Below are 18,673 nucleotides of genomic sequence, written 5' to 3' on the forward strand. Positions count from 1 at the left end.
GGCCTGGGCGGGGGCTCCAGTCCGAGCTCTGCTTCTAATGTGCTGTGTGACCTGGCAAGCCCCTGCCCTCTCTGGGTCTCGGTCTCCCCACGCGTCAGATGCTCGGTGGCGCTCTCCGAGCTCCCTTTGGGCCGGGGCAGGTTCGGTCTGGTGCCTGGCTTTGCCCCTGCGCCTCGCTCGGAGCTGCCGCAGTGCCAGCTGCTCTGGGTCCCGGCTTCCTCTGTGGCCAGAACCCAGGCCACGTTCTCCCCTGCCCGCCGCCTCCTTCCTCTTCCCGCCTCCTAAGGAGGGAGGCCCTTTCCCGCCTGCGTGGCCCTCTGCCCCGGGGAGGGGTTATTCTGTCTGTCCTGCTGGGGGCCTGCTCCGTGGAGAATGGAGGGGGCAGGGGGGGGGGACTGGGAGGAGGAAAAGGGTGCTGGGACCGGGCAGCCTCAGGGGCCTGCACGGGCTCTGGGGCTCGGGGTGTGGGTGCTCCGGGGTGAAAGGGAACTTCAGGTACGGGCGCCCGCCCAGTCCGCCGTGGCACCGGTCACAGCTCTCCCTCCCTGAGTGTGGGCGGGTGCCCGGGGTGGGGCGGGCTGGGGCGTGTCATCACCGCCCCCTTTTACAGGTGAGGACCCTGAGGCTCAGTGGGTGAGGTCTGTTGTCCAAGGTCACCCCACAGGAAATGGCAGCATGGGGACTGAGCCCAGCCTGCTGGCTGCCGAGCAGGAGCCCTCCCCTCCCGCCAGTGCAGACCCCGAGGGCCCGCTGGGGAGGACGGCCCTGCCTGAGCCGGCTGAGGGGGGCAGGGTGGGGCCGGCAGCAGGGCAGGGTGCCCCTCTGCATTGGTTCTGCCTCGGTTTCCCTCTCCATCCTCTCCAGCTCTGTGCCCCGGCGTCTCTCGCTCTCTCACTCTCATTCGTCTTTGGGTGTCCCTGTCCCTGTCTCTCATCTCTTGTCTGTGACTCCCTTCCCCAAGGAGGGCACCCCTGAGCCTTGTCCCGAGGCCCCGACCTGTGGCTGCGGGTCCTCCCCACGGGGTGGCGCTGCTGGCCCGGGTCTGCCCTGATGCCGCCTCTTCTCTCTCCTGTCCGTCTGTCTGTCCGTCCCTGTGTCCGTGCCCGCGCAGCGGCCGAGCTGTGGCTACGTGCTGTGCACCGTGCTGCTCTCCCTGGCCGTGCTGCTGGCCGTGGCCGTGGCCGGCGCCGTGCTCCTCCTGAACCAGCCCCACGCGCCCGGCACGGCCCGCCCGCCCGTGGTCAGCACCGGGCCGGCGGGAGCCAACGCCGCCCTGGTCACCGTGGAGCGGGCCGACAGCTCGCGCCTCAGCATCCTCATCGACCCGCGCTGCCCCGACCTCGCCGACGGCTTCGCCCGCCTGGAGGGCGCCCAGGCCTCCGTGCTGCAGGCGCTGGCCGAGCGCCGGGCCGAGCCGCCGCGGGCGGGCGAGCAGGACCGGGAGCTGCTGGACGCGCTGGCCGACCAGCTGCCGCGGCTGCTGGCCCGGGCCGCCGAGCTGCAGGCCGAGTGCGCGGGGCTGCGGCGGGGCCAGGGCGCCCTGGGCCAGGGCCTCGGCGCCCTGCAGAGCGAGCAGGCCCGCCTCCTCCAGGTGAGGGCCGGGCCCAGCTGGAGGGCTGGGGAGGATGGGGTTACCACCGTGTGCCGGCCCTGTGCCCCTGGCTCACCGACCCCCCAGGGCCCTGGGCCAGGGGCTGTGGCCATTCCTGCAGACAAGGCTCAGAGAGGTTTGCCTCTTTCCGGGGCCCCGCCCAGCAGCCAGGGTGTGTGGGGCCTCCCAGGGGCTCAGTGCAGGTACGATGCTGGGGAGGCTGACCAGGACCTTCAGCAGCAAATGGAGCTTCAAGGTCAGTGACGAGCCCTCTCCCGGTGGTGCCAATGGCCAGAGAGAGCTGCACTCACTCTCCAGATCTACCCCACTCACTGCCCAGCTGTCCGGGGAAGGAGGGACCGGTGAGGGGCCCAGCACCCCCAGTCTGCCCACCACACCCCGGGCCGGGCCAGGCCCCAGCAGCACCGACCAGGCAGAGCTGGGGAAGGGCGCCCAGTGTGACGCCTGGAGCCCAGCAGGCTTCCTGCCTGGGACGGGGTTTAGGGCCCCTCACTGGTCGCCCACCACTGTCGCTGGGAAAAGCAGGCCCGGAACGGGGGGGGCGGGGTCCCCCAGGAACCGTGGCCAGTCAGTCCTGGCCTCTGACCTCCGGCCCCTGGCCCAGGCTCCACCTGCACCCCATCGCCCTGTGACTCAGGTCCTTAGAGACTAGGGGACAAGCCCCGCCCCTGACAACAGCCCCAGCCCTGTCCGGACAGGCGTGCGGTCACCCCACAGCCCTGAGCCGTGGTCTCTTCCTCCCCCACGGCTGCAGCGGAGGAGTCAGTCCTCGCACGCCGCCCGGTGACTGATGGGAGGCGGCTTCCCCTCCGGGTTGGGGGTGGAGTGCTCAGCTGCCAGGCCACTGCAGCCCTTATGCTAAGGGGCAGGAGGGGGGCATGGCCCCATTCTAGGGCGGGGGGGCATGGCCCCATTCTAGGGAGGGGGGGCATGGCCCCATTCTAGGGAGGGGGGGCATGGCCCCATTCTAGGGCGGGGGGGGGGCATGGCCCCATTCTAGGGCGGGGGGGCATGGCCCCATTCTAGGGAGGGGGGGGCATGGCCCCATTCTAGGGCGGGGGGGCATGGCCCCATTCTAGGGAGGGGGGGGGGGCATGGCCCCATTCTAGGGAGGGGGGGGGGGCATGGCCCCATTCTAGGGCGGGGGGGGGGGCATGGCCCCATTCTAGGGCGGGGGGGCATGGCCCCATTCTAGGGAGGGGGGGGCATGGCCCCATTCTAGGGCGGGGGGGGGGCATGGCCCCATTCTAGGGCGGGGGGGCATGGCCCCATTCTAGGGAGGGGGGGGCATGGCCCCATTCTAGGGCGGGGGGGCATGGCCCCATTCTAGGGCGGGGGGGGCATGGCCCCATTCTAGGGCGGGGGGGGCATGGCCCCATTCTAGGGAGGGGGGGGGCATGGCCCCATTCTAGGGAGGGGGGGGCATGGCCCCATTCTAGGGAGGGGGGGCATGGCCCCATTCTAGGGAGGGGGGGCATGGCCCCATTCTAGGGAGGGGGGGGCATGGCCCCATTCTAGGGAGGGGGGGGCATGGCCCCATTCTAGGGAGGGGGGGGCATGGCCCCATTCTAGGGAGGGGGGGGCATGGCCCCATTCTAGGGAGGGGGGGGCATGGCCCCATTCTAGGGAGGGGGGGCATGGCCCCATTCTAGGGAGGGGGGGGCATGGCCCCATTCTAGGGAGGGGGGGGCATGGCCCCATTCTAGGGAGGGGGGGGCATGGCCCCATTCTAGGGAGGGGGGGCATGGCCCCATTCTAGGGAGGGGGGGGCATGGCCCCATTCTAGGGAGGGGGGGCATGGCCCCATTCTAGGGCGGGGGGGCATGGCCCCATTCTAGGGAGGGGGGGGCATGGCCCCATTCTAGGGCGGGGGGGGCATGGCCCCATTCTAGGGAGGGGGGGGCATGGCCCCATTCTAGGGAGGGGGGGGCATGGCCCCATTCTAGGGAGGGGGGGGCATGGCCCCATTCTAGGGAGGGGGGGCATGGCCCCATTCTAGGGAGGGGGGGGCATGGCCCCATTCTAGGGAGGGGGGGGCATGGCCCCATTCTAGGGAGGGGGGGGCATGGCCCCATTCTAGGGAGGGGGGGGCATGGCCCCATTCTAGGGAGGGGGGGGCATGGCCCCATTCTAGGGAGGGGGGGGCATGGCCCCATTCTAGGGAGGGGGGGGCATGGCCCCATTCTAGGGAGGGGGGGGCATGGCCCCATTCTAGGGAGGGGGGGGCATGGCCCCATTCTAGGGAGGGGGGGGGCATGGCCCCATTCTAGGGAGGGGGGGGCATGGCCCCATTCTAGGGAGGGGGGGGGCATGGCCCCATTCTAGGCTCCGGGCGGCCAGTGCCTTGTCTGAGGGCTGCCGGCTGCTCCGGTTTCACGGCCGCTGAAAGCTGCGAGTCTCCTCCAGGCACCACACAGCTCAGCCGGCAGGGACCGGCTCTCTCCGTTAATTCCGGGCATGCTTCTATGTACATTTTAATGCGAGTCATTTTCTGCTCTGGACCCAGGGCTTCCCTGCCTGTTAGCAGGAGGGGGTCGTGCCTGAGCTGCTCATGAGTGTGCCTCGTCTGAGAAGCATGGGCTCAACCCTAGCCGCCTGGGCCTGACCGCCTGGGCCTGACCACCTGGGCCCTGACCGCCCGGCCCTGACCGCCTGGCCCTGACCGCCCGGCCCTGACCGCCTGGGCCCTGACCACCTGGGCCCTGACCGCCTGGGCCTGACCACCTGGGTCCTGACCGCCAGGCCCTGACCGCCCAGCCCTGACCGCCTGGGCCTGACCGCCTGGGCCCTGACCGCCCGGCCCTGACCGCCTGGGCCCTGACCGCCCGGCCCTGACCGCCTGGCCCTGACCGCCCGGCCCTGATCGCCCGGCCCTGACTGACCGCCTGGGCCCTGACCGCCTGGGATGGGCTGGGGCTGGGCTGCAGGCAGGTGTGCCTGTGTCCCCTGCTCTGCCCCTCTGACCGCCCTGCTCCGCAGCTGCTCTCCGAGAGCCAGGGCCACCTGGCTCACCTGGTGAACTTGGTCAGCGACGTCCTGGACGCCCTGCACCGGGACCGCGGGCTGAGCCGGCCCCGCGTCAAGGCCGACCTTCAGAGGGCGCCTGCCCGAGGGCCGCGGCCCCGGGGCTGCCCCAACGGTGAGTGGGGTGACCTGTGCCCAGCTCTGTCCCCCGCATCCCCCCCACTGGCCGCCGGATAAGCAAACAGGCCCCATTTGCCAAGGATCTCCTGCTGCCGGCAGCACCCGGAGCCCCAGCCGACCCCTGCTGAGCCCTCCCCCGCCCACCGGGGCCCGTTGTGCCCATTTTCCAGACGAGGAGAGCGAGGCTCACTCACTCAAACCCACCCAGGGGGTGGCCGAGCCCAGGTCTGACCCCGAGGCGGGGGCTCCGGAGCCCACGGGACACCCGGGGGACAGACAGGACAGAGGCCCGGACAGAGGGGGGCAGGGCCCGGGCACGGCCAGCCCCCGTGACAACGCCCCGTCTCAGGCGCTCGGCCCCGCGACTGCCTGGACGTGCTGCTGAGCGGGCGGCGGGAGGACGGCGTCTACTCCGTGTTCCCCGCGCACGACCCCGCCGGCTTCCAGGTCTACTGCGACATGCGCACCGACGGCGGCGGCTGGACAGTGAGTGTCCGCTCCCTCCGGGCCGCCGGGCGGCTCTGAGCCGCTCCCACCCGCCGGCCCGCCCGCCCGCCGGCCCCGCAGCCCTGCCCGCCGGCCCCGCAGCCCCGCCCGCCGGCCCCGCAGCCCCGCCCGCCGGCCCCGCAGCCCCGCCCGCCGGCCCCGCAGCCCTGCCCGCCGGCCCCGCAGCCCCGCCCGCCGGCCCCGCAGCCCCGCCCGCCGGCCCCGCAGCCCTGCCCGCCGCGGGGCGTGCGCTGGCCTCGGGCCACGCGGGCGACCACAGACCTTACCTGCCTCCTGTCCGCGGGCGGGGCTGGGGCCCGGAGGAACCTCGAACCCGGCGCCCATTGCTAATGCGAGTCCAGGGCAGTGTGTGTGGACGCTGACCTTCCTCCTCGTCATCCTCACATGTGAAGGAGATTAAAGGGGCCGAGGCCGTGGGGAGGGAGAGCGGGGCGGGAGGGGGCAGATCCCGGGGCGGGAGGGGGCAGTTCCTGGGGGGGGAGGGGGCAGATCCTGGGGCGGGAGGGGCAGTTCCTGGAGGGGGGAGGGGGCAGTTCCTGGGGGGGGGAGGGGGCAGTTCCTGGGGGGGAGGGGGCAGTTCCTGGGGGGGGAGGGGGCAGTTCCTGGGGGGGAGGGGGCAGTTCCTGGGGCGGGAGGGGGCAGTTCCTGGGGCGGGAGGGGGCAGTTCCTGGGGGGGGAGGGGGCAGATCCTGGGGCGGGAGGGGCAGTTCCTGGAGGGGGGAGGGGGCAGATCCTGGGGCGGGAGGGGCAGTTCCTGGGGCGGGAGGGGGCAGTTCCTGGGGCGGGAGGGGGCAGTTCCTGGGGGGGGAGGGGGCAGTTCCTGGGGGGGAGGGGGAAGTTCCTGGGCCGCTTCGGGGCCTGGGGGGGGAGATGAGGCGGGCCTGGGCCTCCCACTCAGACACCCGATGCTCTTGCACCATAAACGTTAATACCCATTTGGGCCTCCATCAGCACACTCTCCCCTCCCCCCCCTCCCCCGGCATCTGTGGGGATCGCCCCTGCCCCCCCTGCCGTGCGGAAGCACCCGAACGCCATGGTGGTGGGAGGGGCTGGCCACCGCCCCCATCCCTCCTCATCGGGCTCCGTGTCCAGCAGCCGCCCTGGGCTCTCCTGGGGGCAGGCGCCAGGGCCGGACACGCTAACCAAGCCGGCTTCCCGGCTGCCTAAGCGTGCTTCCCGGTGTTTGTGCCTCGGCCCCACCCGCCCGCCTCAGAGAGGGCGAGGGCTCTGCCAGGGCGCCCAGCAGCGAGCAGCCGGCCGGGCACCCGGCCTCGCAGCGGGGCTGAGGTCACAGCAGGGGGCACTGACCACGCTCCGGCCCTGGCGGGTCAGCAGGGCTCCTGGCCGGGAGGGACTCAGCTGTGGGCTGGGAGGGGGAGCCCAGCCCGGGGGCGGGAGAGGCTAGGCTGGCCGCCTGGCCCTGGCCGCCTGGCCCTGCCGCCTGGCCCTGGCGGGGGGTGAGGCGGGCACAGTGTCCCGGGTGGAGGGAGCACTGGGGGAGGGAGGGCAGCAAGGAGTGGGGGCTGGTTCTGGGACACGGTGGCCGGTGGCCGCTCGGCCGGGGTTGGCGCTCCCGGGAGACGAGGGAGGCGGGAGGCAGCGGTGGGCTCCTGGGGGAGGAGGCGGGCTCCCTCCTGGGGGCGGGCCCCGCGCGTGGGCTGGGGCGCTGGGGTGGGAGCAGTCCCAGGAGCAGGGACTCCGTGGGCCCCGGACCCCTGCTGCCGAGTGGGCGCCGCCCTGTGGGAAGGAGCCGGGCCTGGCTCCCGGGGCGGAGGCCACGGGGCCGATGGACGCCCGCCTCACCGTGGCCTTTCGGCCAACGTGGCCGCTGCTCTGGCTGAGTCCCAGCCTCCGCGCCACGGAGGCCACGGAGGCCACGGCGGCCCCGGCCACACGGTCATGCTGGGCACCAGGGCCACGTCTGCTGGGTGAGCATCCACCTAGCCCCGCCCCGGAAAGGAGGGGAAGGCAGGAAGGACACCACACACACACACACACACACACACACACCCGCGAACCGGACCCTGGGCCTGGGCCTCCCTCGCTGGGCCCCGCTCAGCCGCCATGTCCCTTGGGGGCCTCCTGACCGCCGTCCACCCCTCCTGCTCCCAGCACCGGTCACGGGTGCTTCCTGCCGGGCCCGGCAGGTTTGGGCGCCAGGGCAGCCGCCATCACCTGTGGCCGCATCGCTCAGGCTCCCCGTGGTCCTTGCCGTCGGTGTGCTCCACGTTCTTGCCAAATGAGCGGTTCCTGGCACCTTCCGGCACCTTCCGGCACCTTCCGGCACCTTCCGGCAGGGTGACTCCGCCTCTCTGAGCCTCGCTTTTCCCATCTGTGAAATGGGGATGGAGAGTGAGGTTCACGGTGGGGAGACACAGGGTCCTTTGCAGGCCGCTCCCCTGTGAGGGGGCAGAAGGGGGTGACCAGGGGCCTGAGGGAGTGATGAGAGTAAACAGAGGCCGAATTTCCTCACTGGGAAGGTGAAGCGCCGGACAGAACCAGTTCCCTGCTCCCCGCCCCCCGCTGTGAGGGCCTGGACGGTCACACCCTCTTGGGGCGTCCCCTCCTCATTGGCCGGCTGGGTGGCCCCCTCGCCTGGCTCAGCCTCCTCGCAGGCCTGGGCCCAGTGGCCATGCTCGGGGCCGGGGGTTCTGGGGGGCTGGAAGGCACCGCCTGCCCACAAGGAGGTCTGCCTGGCGGGCGCTGCCCCCCGGGCCGATTGCTAGGCCCTTGTCTTTGCAGAATGACCAGCCGGGTAATTACCAGAATTACCAGACGTCATTGGGGTCCAGCCTAGCATGTCCCCCCAGACCCCTCCCATCGCAGCCCCGCGGGGCCCCCAGTCCAGAGCCCGGTGGCCCAGAGCCCGTTCTCTGTGGCATTTTGTGCTGTGCGGGGCCGTGGCTCAGAGCTCCCCCGCCCATTGCTCCCCGGAGGGAGAACCCTCCCTCCCCCCCCTCCGCTGAGCCCCGTTCCCTCTGCCGGAGCTGCCAGGCAAATCCTCTCCCGGCTCAGAGGACATCAAAGAGCCTCACCGGCCGCTGGCAGGGGATCAGCTCAGAGGATGAGCTGCTCCCGCCCCAGCGGTGCTGGCCGGGCCCGCCTGAGCCCTGGGCTGCGGCCGCACTGCGGCTGGGCCGGTCCGTGCCCGGGAGGCTGGGCCGTCCGCGCCCGGAGGCTGCGCCAGGGAGCCTGTGGTGACATCAGCGGGCCCTGGGGGGCCCCGGAAGCACCTCACATGGCTCCGGGGTGACAACACCCCCACCTGCCCTGGGCTGCCCCCCTCCGCCCAGACTCCCAAGGCGGCTGGGGCGGTGCCCGCGGAGCCGTGGCCGGGCCTGGGCATGCTAAGTGGCAGCGGTGTGGCGTGCGCCAGGCGCCGGCTGCCAGGCCTGGGGCGCGTGGAGGGAAGCCAAGCCCGGGGGGGGGGCATTTTCAGTCAAAAACAAGGCGGCGGACTCTGCTCGGCGGCGGTTCTGAGGGGGAAGGAGGAGAGGCCGTTAGACCTACTGTGTGCCGCCTGCACCCTGCCTCTGAGGCTCGGAGGCTGTGACTTCTGCGCTCACATGTGCTGGAGGCAGAGCCGGGCTGGGGAAGGCCCGAGGTGTCCGGACTGGACAGAGGCGGCAGCTGGTCCCAGGGGCGGGCAGAGCCTCCCTGGGGCCGCCTCTGAAGGGCTGCGTTCCCTCGGCATCCGCGGTCTCTGTTCTTTAGAAACGAGAATCCGCCTCTCCCCCGCCTCCTCCACCCCGAATCACAGCGACGCCCCAGCACAGTGCTTCCTCAAGTCCAGGAAAATCCGATGTGCCTCCTGCGGACCCTCCTAAGGTGGCAGAGACCCCCCCCCCCAGTCTTCTAGGGTCTGGGCCTGCCCAGTGCCCACCCACTGGCCTCGGCAGCTCTGACCCCTGCCCACACCTGCTCACCAGCCTTTCAGCTGAGCACCTCCTCCTCCAGGAAGCCCTCCTGGGCCCCTCCCAGCCCCAGCGTGGCTCGTCCTCCTCTGCGCTCCCAGCACCTTCAGCCACAGCTATTCTGACGGACGCTGTGTGTCAGCCAGCACAGCTGACCATCACCAGACCCCTGGGAGCAGGGGCTGCTGGGAAAGTGAGGCACAAAGATGGAAGGAGCCTGCAGGCCGGACAGCAGCCCTCTCACAAGCCGGGACTTGGATCGCCACACTGCGCGCCCGTTACCTGGAGTCCGGATAGAAGCGGGGCCTCCGGGCCAGCCCAGGCGGGGAGGGAGCAGGCTAGATGAGGGCCGGGTGGGCTCACAGGTGGGGGTGCAGTGTCCCATCCCCTCGGCCTCAGGGCCCCCCTCGGTCTGTATTTGTGCACCATCAGCCCCCTCTTCTGGCCTCAGTGGGTCCAGCACCCCTGCCCAAGGCACCCCAACTCTGCAGAGGTCACCTCCCCTCTCCACACCTTCGTTTTCTATCTGCCTGATGGGAAGTGGAGCATGAACCCCTCCCGCCCGAGGGGAGGAGGGCTGGGCCCTGCCCGTGTTTGTGGGGTGACCCAGAACCAGGCTCCGGCCTCCGGCCTGCTCTGGCACCTGCTCTGGCGCCGAGGAAAAGCAGCGGGTGAGGGAGGGACCCGGCAGGACCCGGCCTGGGGGGCGTGAGCGGGATCCTGGACGGACTGTCCTCCCGCCGCTCGCCGCCTGCCATCCGTCCTCCCCGTCCTCCCCGTCCTCCCGCCGCCCGCCGCCCGCCGGGTCCTCCCTCTGAGACCGGCGGCACCGTCTGCGGGAGCCGTGGGCGCTCCTGGCTGAGGCCCCGGCGGCGGCACTTGGAAGGCAGCGGCGGCGGCGGCGGCTTCAGAGACTCCGCACCAAGGAGACGCCGTCTGCCCACGTGGCACCTGCCAGGCGGCCCCCCGCGGCTCCGTCCACCCCTCGCGGCCGGACGCAGCGGCGGCGCCGGGAGCTGGGCCTCTATGAATCGTTACTGTTTCCCTCCATCTCCCCCTTCTCCTCGGCGGGACCGTGTCCTGTGGCAGCAGAGGCGGGAGGGCCGGCTCCTCTCCGTCTGCCTGGGTGGCTGCCGGCTCTGCGCTGGGGGCTGGGCTGGTGCCGGCCTGCCGTCCGGTGTCCCCGAAACAGGAGCCGCGCTGCGGTCCGCCTGAGCTCGGAGGAGCCGGGACCGGGCGGCCGGGCGCGCTTGGCACTGGCCGGCTCGTGGCGCTGGGATCGGCTCCTGGCGAGGCGGCGCCCGGTCAGAGCCCAGCGCCCGGCGCTCGGTCATGTGATCGCATCAGGGATGCGGCCGGCCCCTGGCGACGGCAGCCTCGGGCGGGTGCGTTGGAGGCGGTGAAACCCGGTGACCGGCTGTGACCTGCACCCCTGTTTCGGCCGGAGAGGGGGGGACAGAGTCAAACGGCGGGAAGCACCGGCCCGGCCCGCCCGGGTCCTCCAGGGAGCCTGTGTCACAGGCAGAGCAGGTGGAGCCGCGTCTGCAGTTCCTGCTTCCGAACAGGCGCGGCAGGAAACAATAGCGATGGCAATAATAACACCGGCCGCTGCGCGGTGAACTCGGGCTGAGGCCTTGGGGCAGGCTGCTCGGTGGTGAGGCAGTCTGGCCCAGAGGGGGCGCACGTCTTAAGCCACACGGGGTAGACGTGGCCAGCAGCCTGTCCTCCAGGGCCACCCTGGGGTCCTCCCCCCTCCCCCCTCCGACCGGCCCTGCTTCCGCCTGGGGGTCCCTGGGGCCTGGCTTCTCCCTGTTCCTCTGCCCGAAGGGCCCTGGCTCAGTTTCCCAGCTGGCACCGGGGCAGAGGTGCCTGGCAGGACGTGTGAGCGAATGGAGGGGCCTGGGCAGCCCCCCGGGAGGAGAGGGCACAGGGCCCAGCTCGGAAGGAAGGACGAGGGGGCAGAGGGGAGGAAGGAGGCCCTCTCAGTGGCGGGGCCGCTGTCTCCAGGGGCGTTTACTTACCCAGGACGATGTCCCGGGCCCCGAGCTTCCCCTCGGGGAACGGCCACAGCCGGTGCGGGAGGTGCTGTCAGGAGCCCATTCTACAGATGATGAAACTGAGGCTCCAGAGGGGAGCAACTCCTCGGTGCCCTGGAGCCCAGGTCCGGAACCAAAGCCCATTCCTCCTTCAGATACCCCTGCCACCCCCACACACAGGCAGGCTGCCTCCTCTCCCGAGGAACGGGCGGGGGAGGGAGCCCCTGAGCTGCTGCCTGCATTAGGCCTTTCGGAGGCCGGGCGGCGTGCTCAGGGAGCAAATGTGCAGCTGCCAACCCCCTCGCGCCTCGGAGCCTGGGAGCCTGGTGATTTCCTTCTGCAGAGCCGGCCCCCTGGCCACATTCCCATGTCAGGGCTGGGCCAGGGCTCAGGGGTCCCCTCTCTCCCGCTGCCTGGAGTCAGAGCTGCCCAAACACTGAGCCCGAGGGGTCCCGGGACGGACAGGAGCACCTGCCCCAGGCGGTTCCGTCCGGCGCTGGAGTCAGGCTGCAGAGGGATGATGCCGGCAGGCCGCTGGCTCCGCAGCCAAACCACACACACACACACACACACACACACCCCGGAGGGAGGGTCCGGGCCAGGCCGCGGCCCGGCAAAGAGGAGCAGAGGTCGTTAGACAGACGTGGCGTGGGGCGGAGGGCCTGTCGGCGGATCTGGGCGGCTCTGGCCGGGCCAGCCCGCTGCTTATTTCAAAGCAATTTAACCGATGGGACCGGCGACTCCCAAACCGGGAATGTCATTACAGGAGCGCAGGAGCCGCGCTGCCAGCGGCCCCGTCACACACAGCCCGCGGCTGCACCCCATCCTCCCGAGGAGCCGGGCTCCTGTTCCCCGGGCCCCGCTGACCCTCCCGCCCCGGCCCTGGGGGCGGCGGGACCGCAGAGGTTTAAGAGCAGGAGCTGTGGGGCCACGCATGTGTGTGTGTGTGTGTGTGTGTGTGTGTGTACGGTGAGAGGAGGAGGACGGGGGGGGGGGGCCGGGGACAGACGGGGGGGGGCCTGGGACAGACGAGGGGCCGGGGACAGACGGGGGGACAGGCCAGGGGGCCGGGGACAGACGGGGGTGCGGGACAGACAGGGGGCCGGGAGGGTGGCACCGGCCCCACCCGCCTCCCCCGCAGGTGTTCCAGCGGCGCCAGGACGGCTCAGTGAACTTCTTCCGCGGCTGGGCGGCGTACCGCGACGGCTTCGGCAGGCTGGCGGGGGAGCACTGGCTGGGTGAGCCCTGCCGCCACGGTGACCCCCCCCCCGGAGCGGCCAGCTGGGGTGCTCCGGCCTGGCCCCCCCAGTGGCAGCCCCCCCCCCCCCCCCCGGTGGCTCCAAAGCTTAGGGTCACGTGATTGCTATCATTTCCTCTTTACCTTCAAACCCACTGTTTCACATTTTGAATATCTAACATATTTGAATTCTAAAGAGTAACATCAGTTTAAATCGCAGAACTGAGGCCCTAGATATCTGGGGGCGTTGTGGCTCCAGGTGTGATTTAAAAAAAAAAAAATTAGATGTTTTTATTGATTCTAGAGAGAGAGGAAGCGAGAGGGAGAGAGAGAAACATGGATGGGCTGCCTCCTGCATGCCCCCTCCTGGGGATCAACCCCAAAACCAGGCATACGCCCTGACCAGGAATCGAACCCTTGACCCTTTGGTGCAGGGCCCCCGCCAGCAGGTGGTTCGGTGTTTTTTGAGATGTGATTCCCGGGGTCAGAGTGCACAGGTCAGAGTTCGCATGTGCTCGGAGTTGTGAGCCATCACCGCCATCCGGTCCCTGAGCCGTGCCCTCCAGGGTGCTGGGACACGAGAACACGCACACGGCATGGGGCGGCACGTCTGTCCTTGGCATGACCTCCCTGTGTGAGTGGGGCCGAGGGGTGCAAAGCCAGGCCTGGCAGCAGGGACAGACGCCCCCTCCTCTCATCCCTCCACTGAGCGCCTGCCGTGTGCGGACCCGGCGTGGCTGTCCATCCCGTCACCCCTGAGCTGGCTGCTCCCGGTCCCCGCGGCCCCGCCTGAGCCCCTTCCCTCCGCCCCAGGGCTCCGGCGGCTGCACGCGCTGACGGCACAGGCGGCCTACGAGCTGCACGTGGACCTGGAGGACTTCGACAACGGCACGGCCTACGCCCGCTACCGGCGCTTCGGCGTGGGGCTGCTCTCCGTGGACCCCGAGGAGGACGGCTACCCGCTCACCGTGGCCGACTACTCGGGCACCGCAGGTAGGGCCCGGCCCGCAGGCTCCCCCGGAGGGCAGGGAGGTCCGCCGGCGAGGCCCGGCCCTCCCTGCCCTCCCTGCCCTGCCTGCCCTGCCCTCCCCTCACCCTCTCCCCTCCCCTCCCTTCTTCTCCCCTCCTCTCCCCTCCTTCCCTTCCCCTCCCCTCCCCTCCCCTCCCTGCCGCCTCCCACCTGGTCTGCATCGCAGGCTGGGGTGCTCCCCATGCAGACGGGGGCACCTGGGCTGCGGCCCCGCTGGCCTCCAGAGTGAGGCTGCCCTGTCCTTGGGGCTGGGTCCTCCCTGGGACTGGGTCCTCTGAGGCGGAGGCGAGAGAGCAAGGAGGGGCTGCCCACCCACAGACAGGGGACCCCAGGTGGACCCCGCGTGTAAACGAGGGGCACGCGTGTACGTGTACGTGTACATGTGCGTGTGCACACGGAGCCCAGCCCGCCTGCCCCGCCCGCACAGGGGACTCGCTGCTCAAGCACGGCGGCATGCGCTTCACCACCAAGGACCGCGACGCCGACCACTCGGACAACAACTGCGCGGCCTTCTACCGCGGCGCCTGGTGGTACCGCAACTGCCACACGTCCAACCTCAACGGCCAGTACCTGCGCGGCCCGCACGCCTCCTACGCCGACGGCGTCGAGTGGTCCTCCTGGACCGGCTGGCAGTACTCGCTCAAGTTCTCCGAGATGAAGATCCGGCCGGCGCGGGAGGACCGCTAGCCGCCCGCCCGCCGCCCGCCGGCCGCCCGCCCTCCTCCCCACCTCCGCCCGGTCTCCTGCCTGGGGCGGACCAGGCCGGCCCGGCACAGGCCCCCGGGGGGAGATCGCACCGTCCCTGCCCCATCTGCTTGGATGCAGGGCTGGCGCACGGCCCACAGCCCCCTGCCCGGCCTGGCTGCGGGCCGTCCGTCCTCCCGGCCAGGAGCCCGCCACGCGCTCCCGGCAGCCCCTCCACTCGGCCAGTCCACACCCCCAGCGTTTGGGGGCACTGCGAGGAGGGGACAGCACCCCTGTGCCCCCCCCCAACAAGAGGAGTGCCCCATCTGATCTTCCCAACAGACAGAGGAGTGCCCCATCTGACTGGGGTTCGAGCAGCCTCCGCTGATCCTCCTGACCCCCTCCCTCGTTTCCATGGAACCGGAGACCCCCTCCCTCAGGAGCTCTGGGAGCAGCTGGTGCTGAGGCTGCGCATGGCCACGTGCTGGCGGCCACCCATGTGCCCAGGCCAGCCGCTGGCTCAGTGCCTGCCAGAACTCACCCCAAGATGGCTGAGGCCGGTGCCCTGAGGTCCCCGCCCGGCCACCCACGTCCCCGCAGGCCGGGGGTCCCAGTGCCCTTCGCTGTGTGTCTGCCTCTTGCCTTTCTGGGGGAGCGGGAGCCCTGCCCATCCCTTCTCCTGCTGGTGGCAGGAGGGGCGGTCCCACACCACTGGCCAGGCCTGGACGGGAGAGGGGGTATCACCCCAGCTTCCAGGGCCTCCCGGGTCCCCGACCCCCACTCCCCAGGGCCAGGGCTGGAGGTGGGGCGGGACTTGGAGGAGTCTGGTGGCTGTTTCCCCATCTGCCCAGAGACTGCCATGGCGGGGGGAGGTCGCCCCCTGCTGGTGACCGTTTGCGCTGCCACCTCCGGTCAGCACAGGTCTGTTGGACATCGGCTGTGGCCAAGGCCCACCCTGGTGCTGGCCAAGACCAAGCCCCGTCTCTGACACTCAGCTCACAGCAGAAGCGGGCTCACAGCCGGGGTGGCCAGGGACAGAGCAGCTCAGAGACGGGCAGGACCAGGGGTGGGGGGCTGGAAGTCACACCTCTGCCGGCCTCTTTCCCATCCTCTGGATATAGAGAGCCAGCCCCGCTCCTCTCCCCCGGCCCCCAACCTCAGCCGTGGAGGGACCCCGAGGGCTGGAGCAGGGCGCCCCTCCCTCCCCAGCAGCCCCAGCAGCCCCAGCTGGAAACGGCCCGCGGCCAGCCTGGCCGAGCCAGCCGCTGGGGAGACAGTGCCGGGCGCCTTCTGATCTGCCATCAAACAGACGCCGGTGAGGGATGCTCGGGAGGCCCTGGCGGGCGGGGGGACTGATGGCCACGGCTCGGGCCTGGCGGAGGGACGGGTGTGGGCGGCCAGCCCGGAGGCTCCCAACCTCCCAGCTCAGCACCAGCCCCGCACTCAGCCCAGGCCTGGCATCACCAGGGAGCGTGGCCTGGCCAAGCGCTGGCCGAACGGGCATGAAGCCCATCGTGGTGGGGCCAGCGGGCCAGCGCCCCCTTCCCGGCGGGTACCCCTTCAAGGCTGTGCTGTGCACAGACGGCCCCACACACCCCCGTGGCCAGGGCCCAGGCTGGAGGGGCCCACGCTGTGGCGTCAGCAGGCAGCCACGCGGGAGTGACCACAGGCAGGAGGCGCTGGGAGAGCCATGGAGGGGGCAGCTCTCCCGGGACCTGAGGACCAGACAGACAGACAGACGTGTGCCGATCCCCCAGGACTGTGGTAGCCGCATCAGAGCCCCAATTTGATGTGGGGAGCCTGTGGCCCTGCCATTCCAAGTCCCCTGCCCCGTTCCTCCTCCTCCTCCTCCTCCGATGGATGAGAGGACCCGCAGGAGAGGGTGTCACCCTGGGACCCAGCTCCTCCCCGAGCACAGACAGGCTCTGGGGAGTCAGCGGCCTCGGCCTCGGCCTCGCCTCCCGGGCTCTGGATGCAGCGGAGCTGAGCCCGAGCCGCCAGCTGCCCGAGCGCCAAGGCCCGAGGGCGGCCGGGCCTGGCCCCCCGGCGCCCTCAGCGGTCAGCGGGCGGCAGGGACGGCGCTGGGAGCGGAGCTCGTGTTGATCTGCCCCGCAGCCGCGTGTAAGCAGGTCTCACGTTCGTCCTGGGGAAGAAGTGGTATCGGCAGCGCCCACCTCCTCCTGCCCCTCCCCCACCCGCACTGCCCCTCGGCGCACAGGCCGGGCCGGAGCCCCGGAGCCGGGAGGCCTGCACCCGGGGTTCGGAGGACCGGCGAGGCGTGCCAACAGGAACCACCGTTTGCGTCTGCTGTGCCGGGGGTGCGGGTGAGACCCACAAGCGGTCCTGTGGAGTGTGAGGAGCAGCGTGCTGGCAGGAGGACACGGTGGTGGACGCACTGACCCCAGAACCAAGGACGCCAGCTGCCGGTGCAGGAGGCCGAGGCCCGGGCCTCCGTTTCTCCATCTGCTGGCAGGGAGGGGGCCGTTCCCAACCTCCAGTGGGCCGGGCAGCTGGCAGGACGGACCCGACAGACCTGGGCCCGCGGTCTGCGTGGTGGGCCTCGGGGGTGGGCAGCGGGGGGCCGGCCCTGACTTGCCCTGAGCACCAGGCGGCTGGCGGGGGGAGGGAGCCTGGGGGCCGGCAGAGCTGCCTGCGGAGGAAGCCGGTGTGCAGTGGGCTCCGGTGTGGGCCGAGCACGCCTGGCGGTGTGTGTGCCCAGCGCCCTGGGCATTGTGTGTGCCCGTCTCTAATAAAGTCTGTGGTGACTGCCCGGCCTCACCTCTGAGCCTGCGCGGCGCCCACCTGGGAGCAGGAGGCGGGTTGGACACCACTTCCCGGACGGCGGGGCCCAGGGGCTGGGGTTCGGGGCGAACCCGGGCTGCTGTCCCTGTGTGTCCCATCGGGGTCCCCGGGGTAACAGACAGCCCTGTGGGTCCCTGCGGGCTGGGGCTGGAGTCCTGAGGAGCAGCCCCCAATGGCTATTTACTGGTAAATCAATCTGAGGCTTAAAGGCAAACCGGCCCCTGAGCTTATTAAGTCAAAGCCAGGCCTGAGCGAGTGCCTGCGTGGGAGCCCCGCCCCCGTGGGCCCAGGCCCCGGGCCGTCCACGCACCCCGTGCGTCTGCTCGTCCCCGCGGGGAGGGAGCACCAGCCCCTCGGTGTCCTCGGCAGCAGGCACAGGCCTGCCGCTCAGGCCGCTCTGCATCAGCCACAGACACCTGGGGACGAGCCAGGCCGCTGGCAGTGACCATGGGACAGTGGGCCCCGGCTCTCCACGGGCCCAGGTGACAGCCTTGCCCAGCTCGGGCCCTTCCGGCGGCCCTTCCCCCACCAGATGCGGCTCTGGCCCGGCTCAGAGGCCTCCTGGGAAAACTCAGAGATTCAGTCATGGGTTCTCAGGGCCCACAGGTGCGTGTGGTTCAGCCAGCACAGAGCCAAACAGAGGGAGGGGTGCCCGTGCAGGAGCAGCAGCACCCGGGGAAGGCCGGGCACAGAGAGGGCACCGCCCAGGCTCCTGAGCACCCGCCTCCCCCGCCTCCTGTGGCTCAGACCCTCAGGATGTGGGCGTCACGGTTACCGCGCCAGGGAGAAGCGGAGGCTCGGAGAGTGACGGCAGGTGCTGAGGCCACAGCTGGTGCGTGGTGGGCGGGGCAGGCGTGGACCCAGTTCTGGGGCTCACGTAGGGCTGAGAGGGGCGATCTGAGAGCCAGTGGGGCCCTGTCACCGCCAGGCCCTGAGCTGGCCCAGTCTCGGCCCTCACTTTGGAAGCGAGGACAGCGGGTCAGTGTGGACCTCCTAGACGTGCCCGACCCTCCTGCTATGGCTTCCCAGGAGCCCCTCTCCCAGTGCTGCGGCGCCCCCTTTGCCCTGAGACCCAGCTGCAGGCCACCCCACCCTGCCCCCCTCCCCCGCCCCACTGCTGGAGGCCCTGGGTCTCGGGGTGGTAGAAAGTGTCAGTTGTCACCCCCCAGCTGCTCGAGTGGGGGGCTAATTCCAGGGAGGGGGGCCCCCGAGGCTCTGAGGACCAGGAAGGGCACTGGAAAACCCTCTTGAGGCCAGGTGCTCTGGGATACCTGGGAAAACCCTAAATTTGGCACCAAATCCCGCATCAGACTTGGCTCCAGGCACCTCTACTGGTGGAGGCTGAGGCTGGGCTGAGGAATCAGTGAGCCATACGGGGGCCTCCTCGTGTCTCCCCCAAACTGGCCCCACCCCAAACCTGTGCCCAACCCTCTGCACTTCCGGAGGCCACATCCCAGGGTTCCCGCTCCCAGCCCCAGGCCTGGAGGGACCCGGGCGAGTGGCCGTCCTCTCTGCAGAGCCTCACCCCGAGCCCCTGGCCTCACAGCCCCGGGAGCTTTTCTCCGGGTGGGGAAGTGCCCTCGGACGCTGACCCCACGCTCCCCTCCCCTCCACAGCTGTCCCGGGACTCAGAGCACAGCTGGGGAACGGAGGCCCAGGGGGCCATGTGTCTGGCCCAAGGCCTCACAGTGAGTTAGGGACTCACCC

The 18,673-nt window shown here is 70.9% G+C and overlaps 1 protein-coding gene across 1 annotated transcript in view; it reads left to right on the forward strand.

The window, feature by feature from the left end:
• Positions 1-14,171, forward strand: part of FIBCD1 (fibrinogen C domain containing 1) — a 20,510-nt gene extending 6,339 nt beyond the window's left edge. Inside the window, exons 2-7 of the mRNA XM_084898140.1 lie at positions 1,112-1,591; positions 4,592-4,751; positions 5,106-5,242; positions 12,355-12,451; positions 13,264-13,443; positions 13,908-14,171. Coding sequence (XP_084754266.1) covers positions 1,112-1,591; positions 4,592-4,751; positions 5,106-5,242; positions 12,355-12,451; positions 13,264-13,443; positions 13,908-14,167 — 1,314 coding nt within the window. The 3' untranslated portion in view covers positions 14,168-14,171. The remainder of the gene's footprint in view (positions 1-1,111; positions 1,592-4,591; positions 4,752-5,105; positions 5,243-12,354; positions 12,452-13,263; positions 13,444-13,907) is intronic.
• The last annotated feature ends 4,502 nt before the right edge of the window (positions 14,172-18,673 follow it).

The sequence above is a fragment of the Pipistrellus hanaki genome, assembly GCF_964339955.1.
Source record: "Pipistrellus hanaki genome assembly, chromosome: 11".
Taxonomy (NCBI): Eukaryota; Metazoa; Chordata; class Mammalia; order Chiroptera; family Vespertilionidae; genus Pipistrellus; species Pipistrellus hanaki.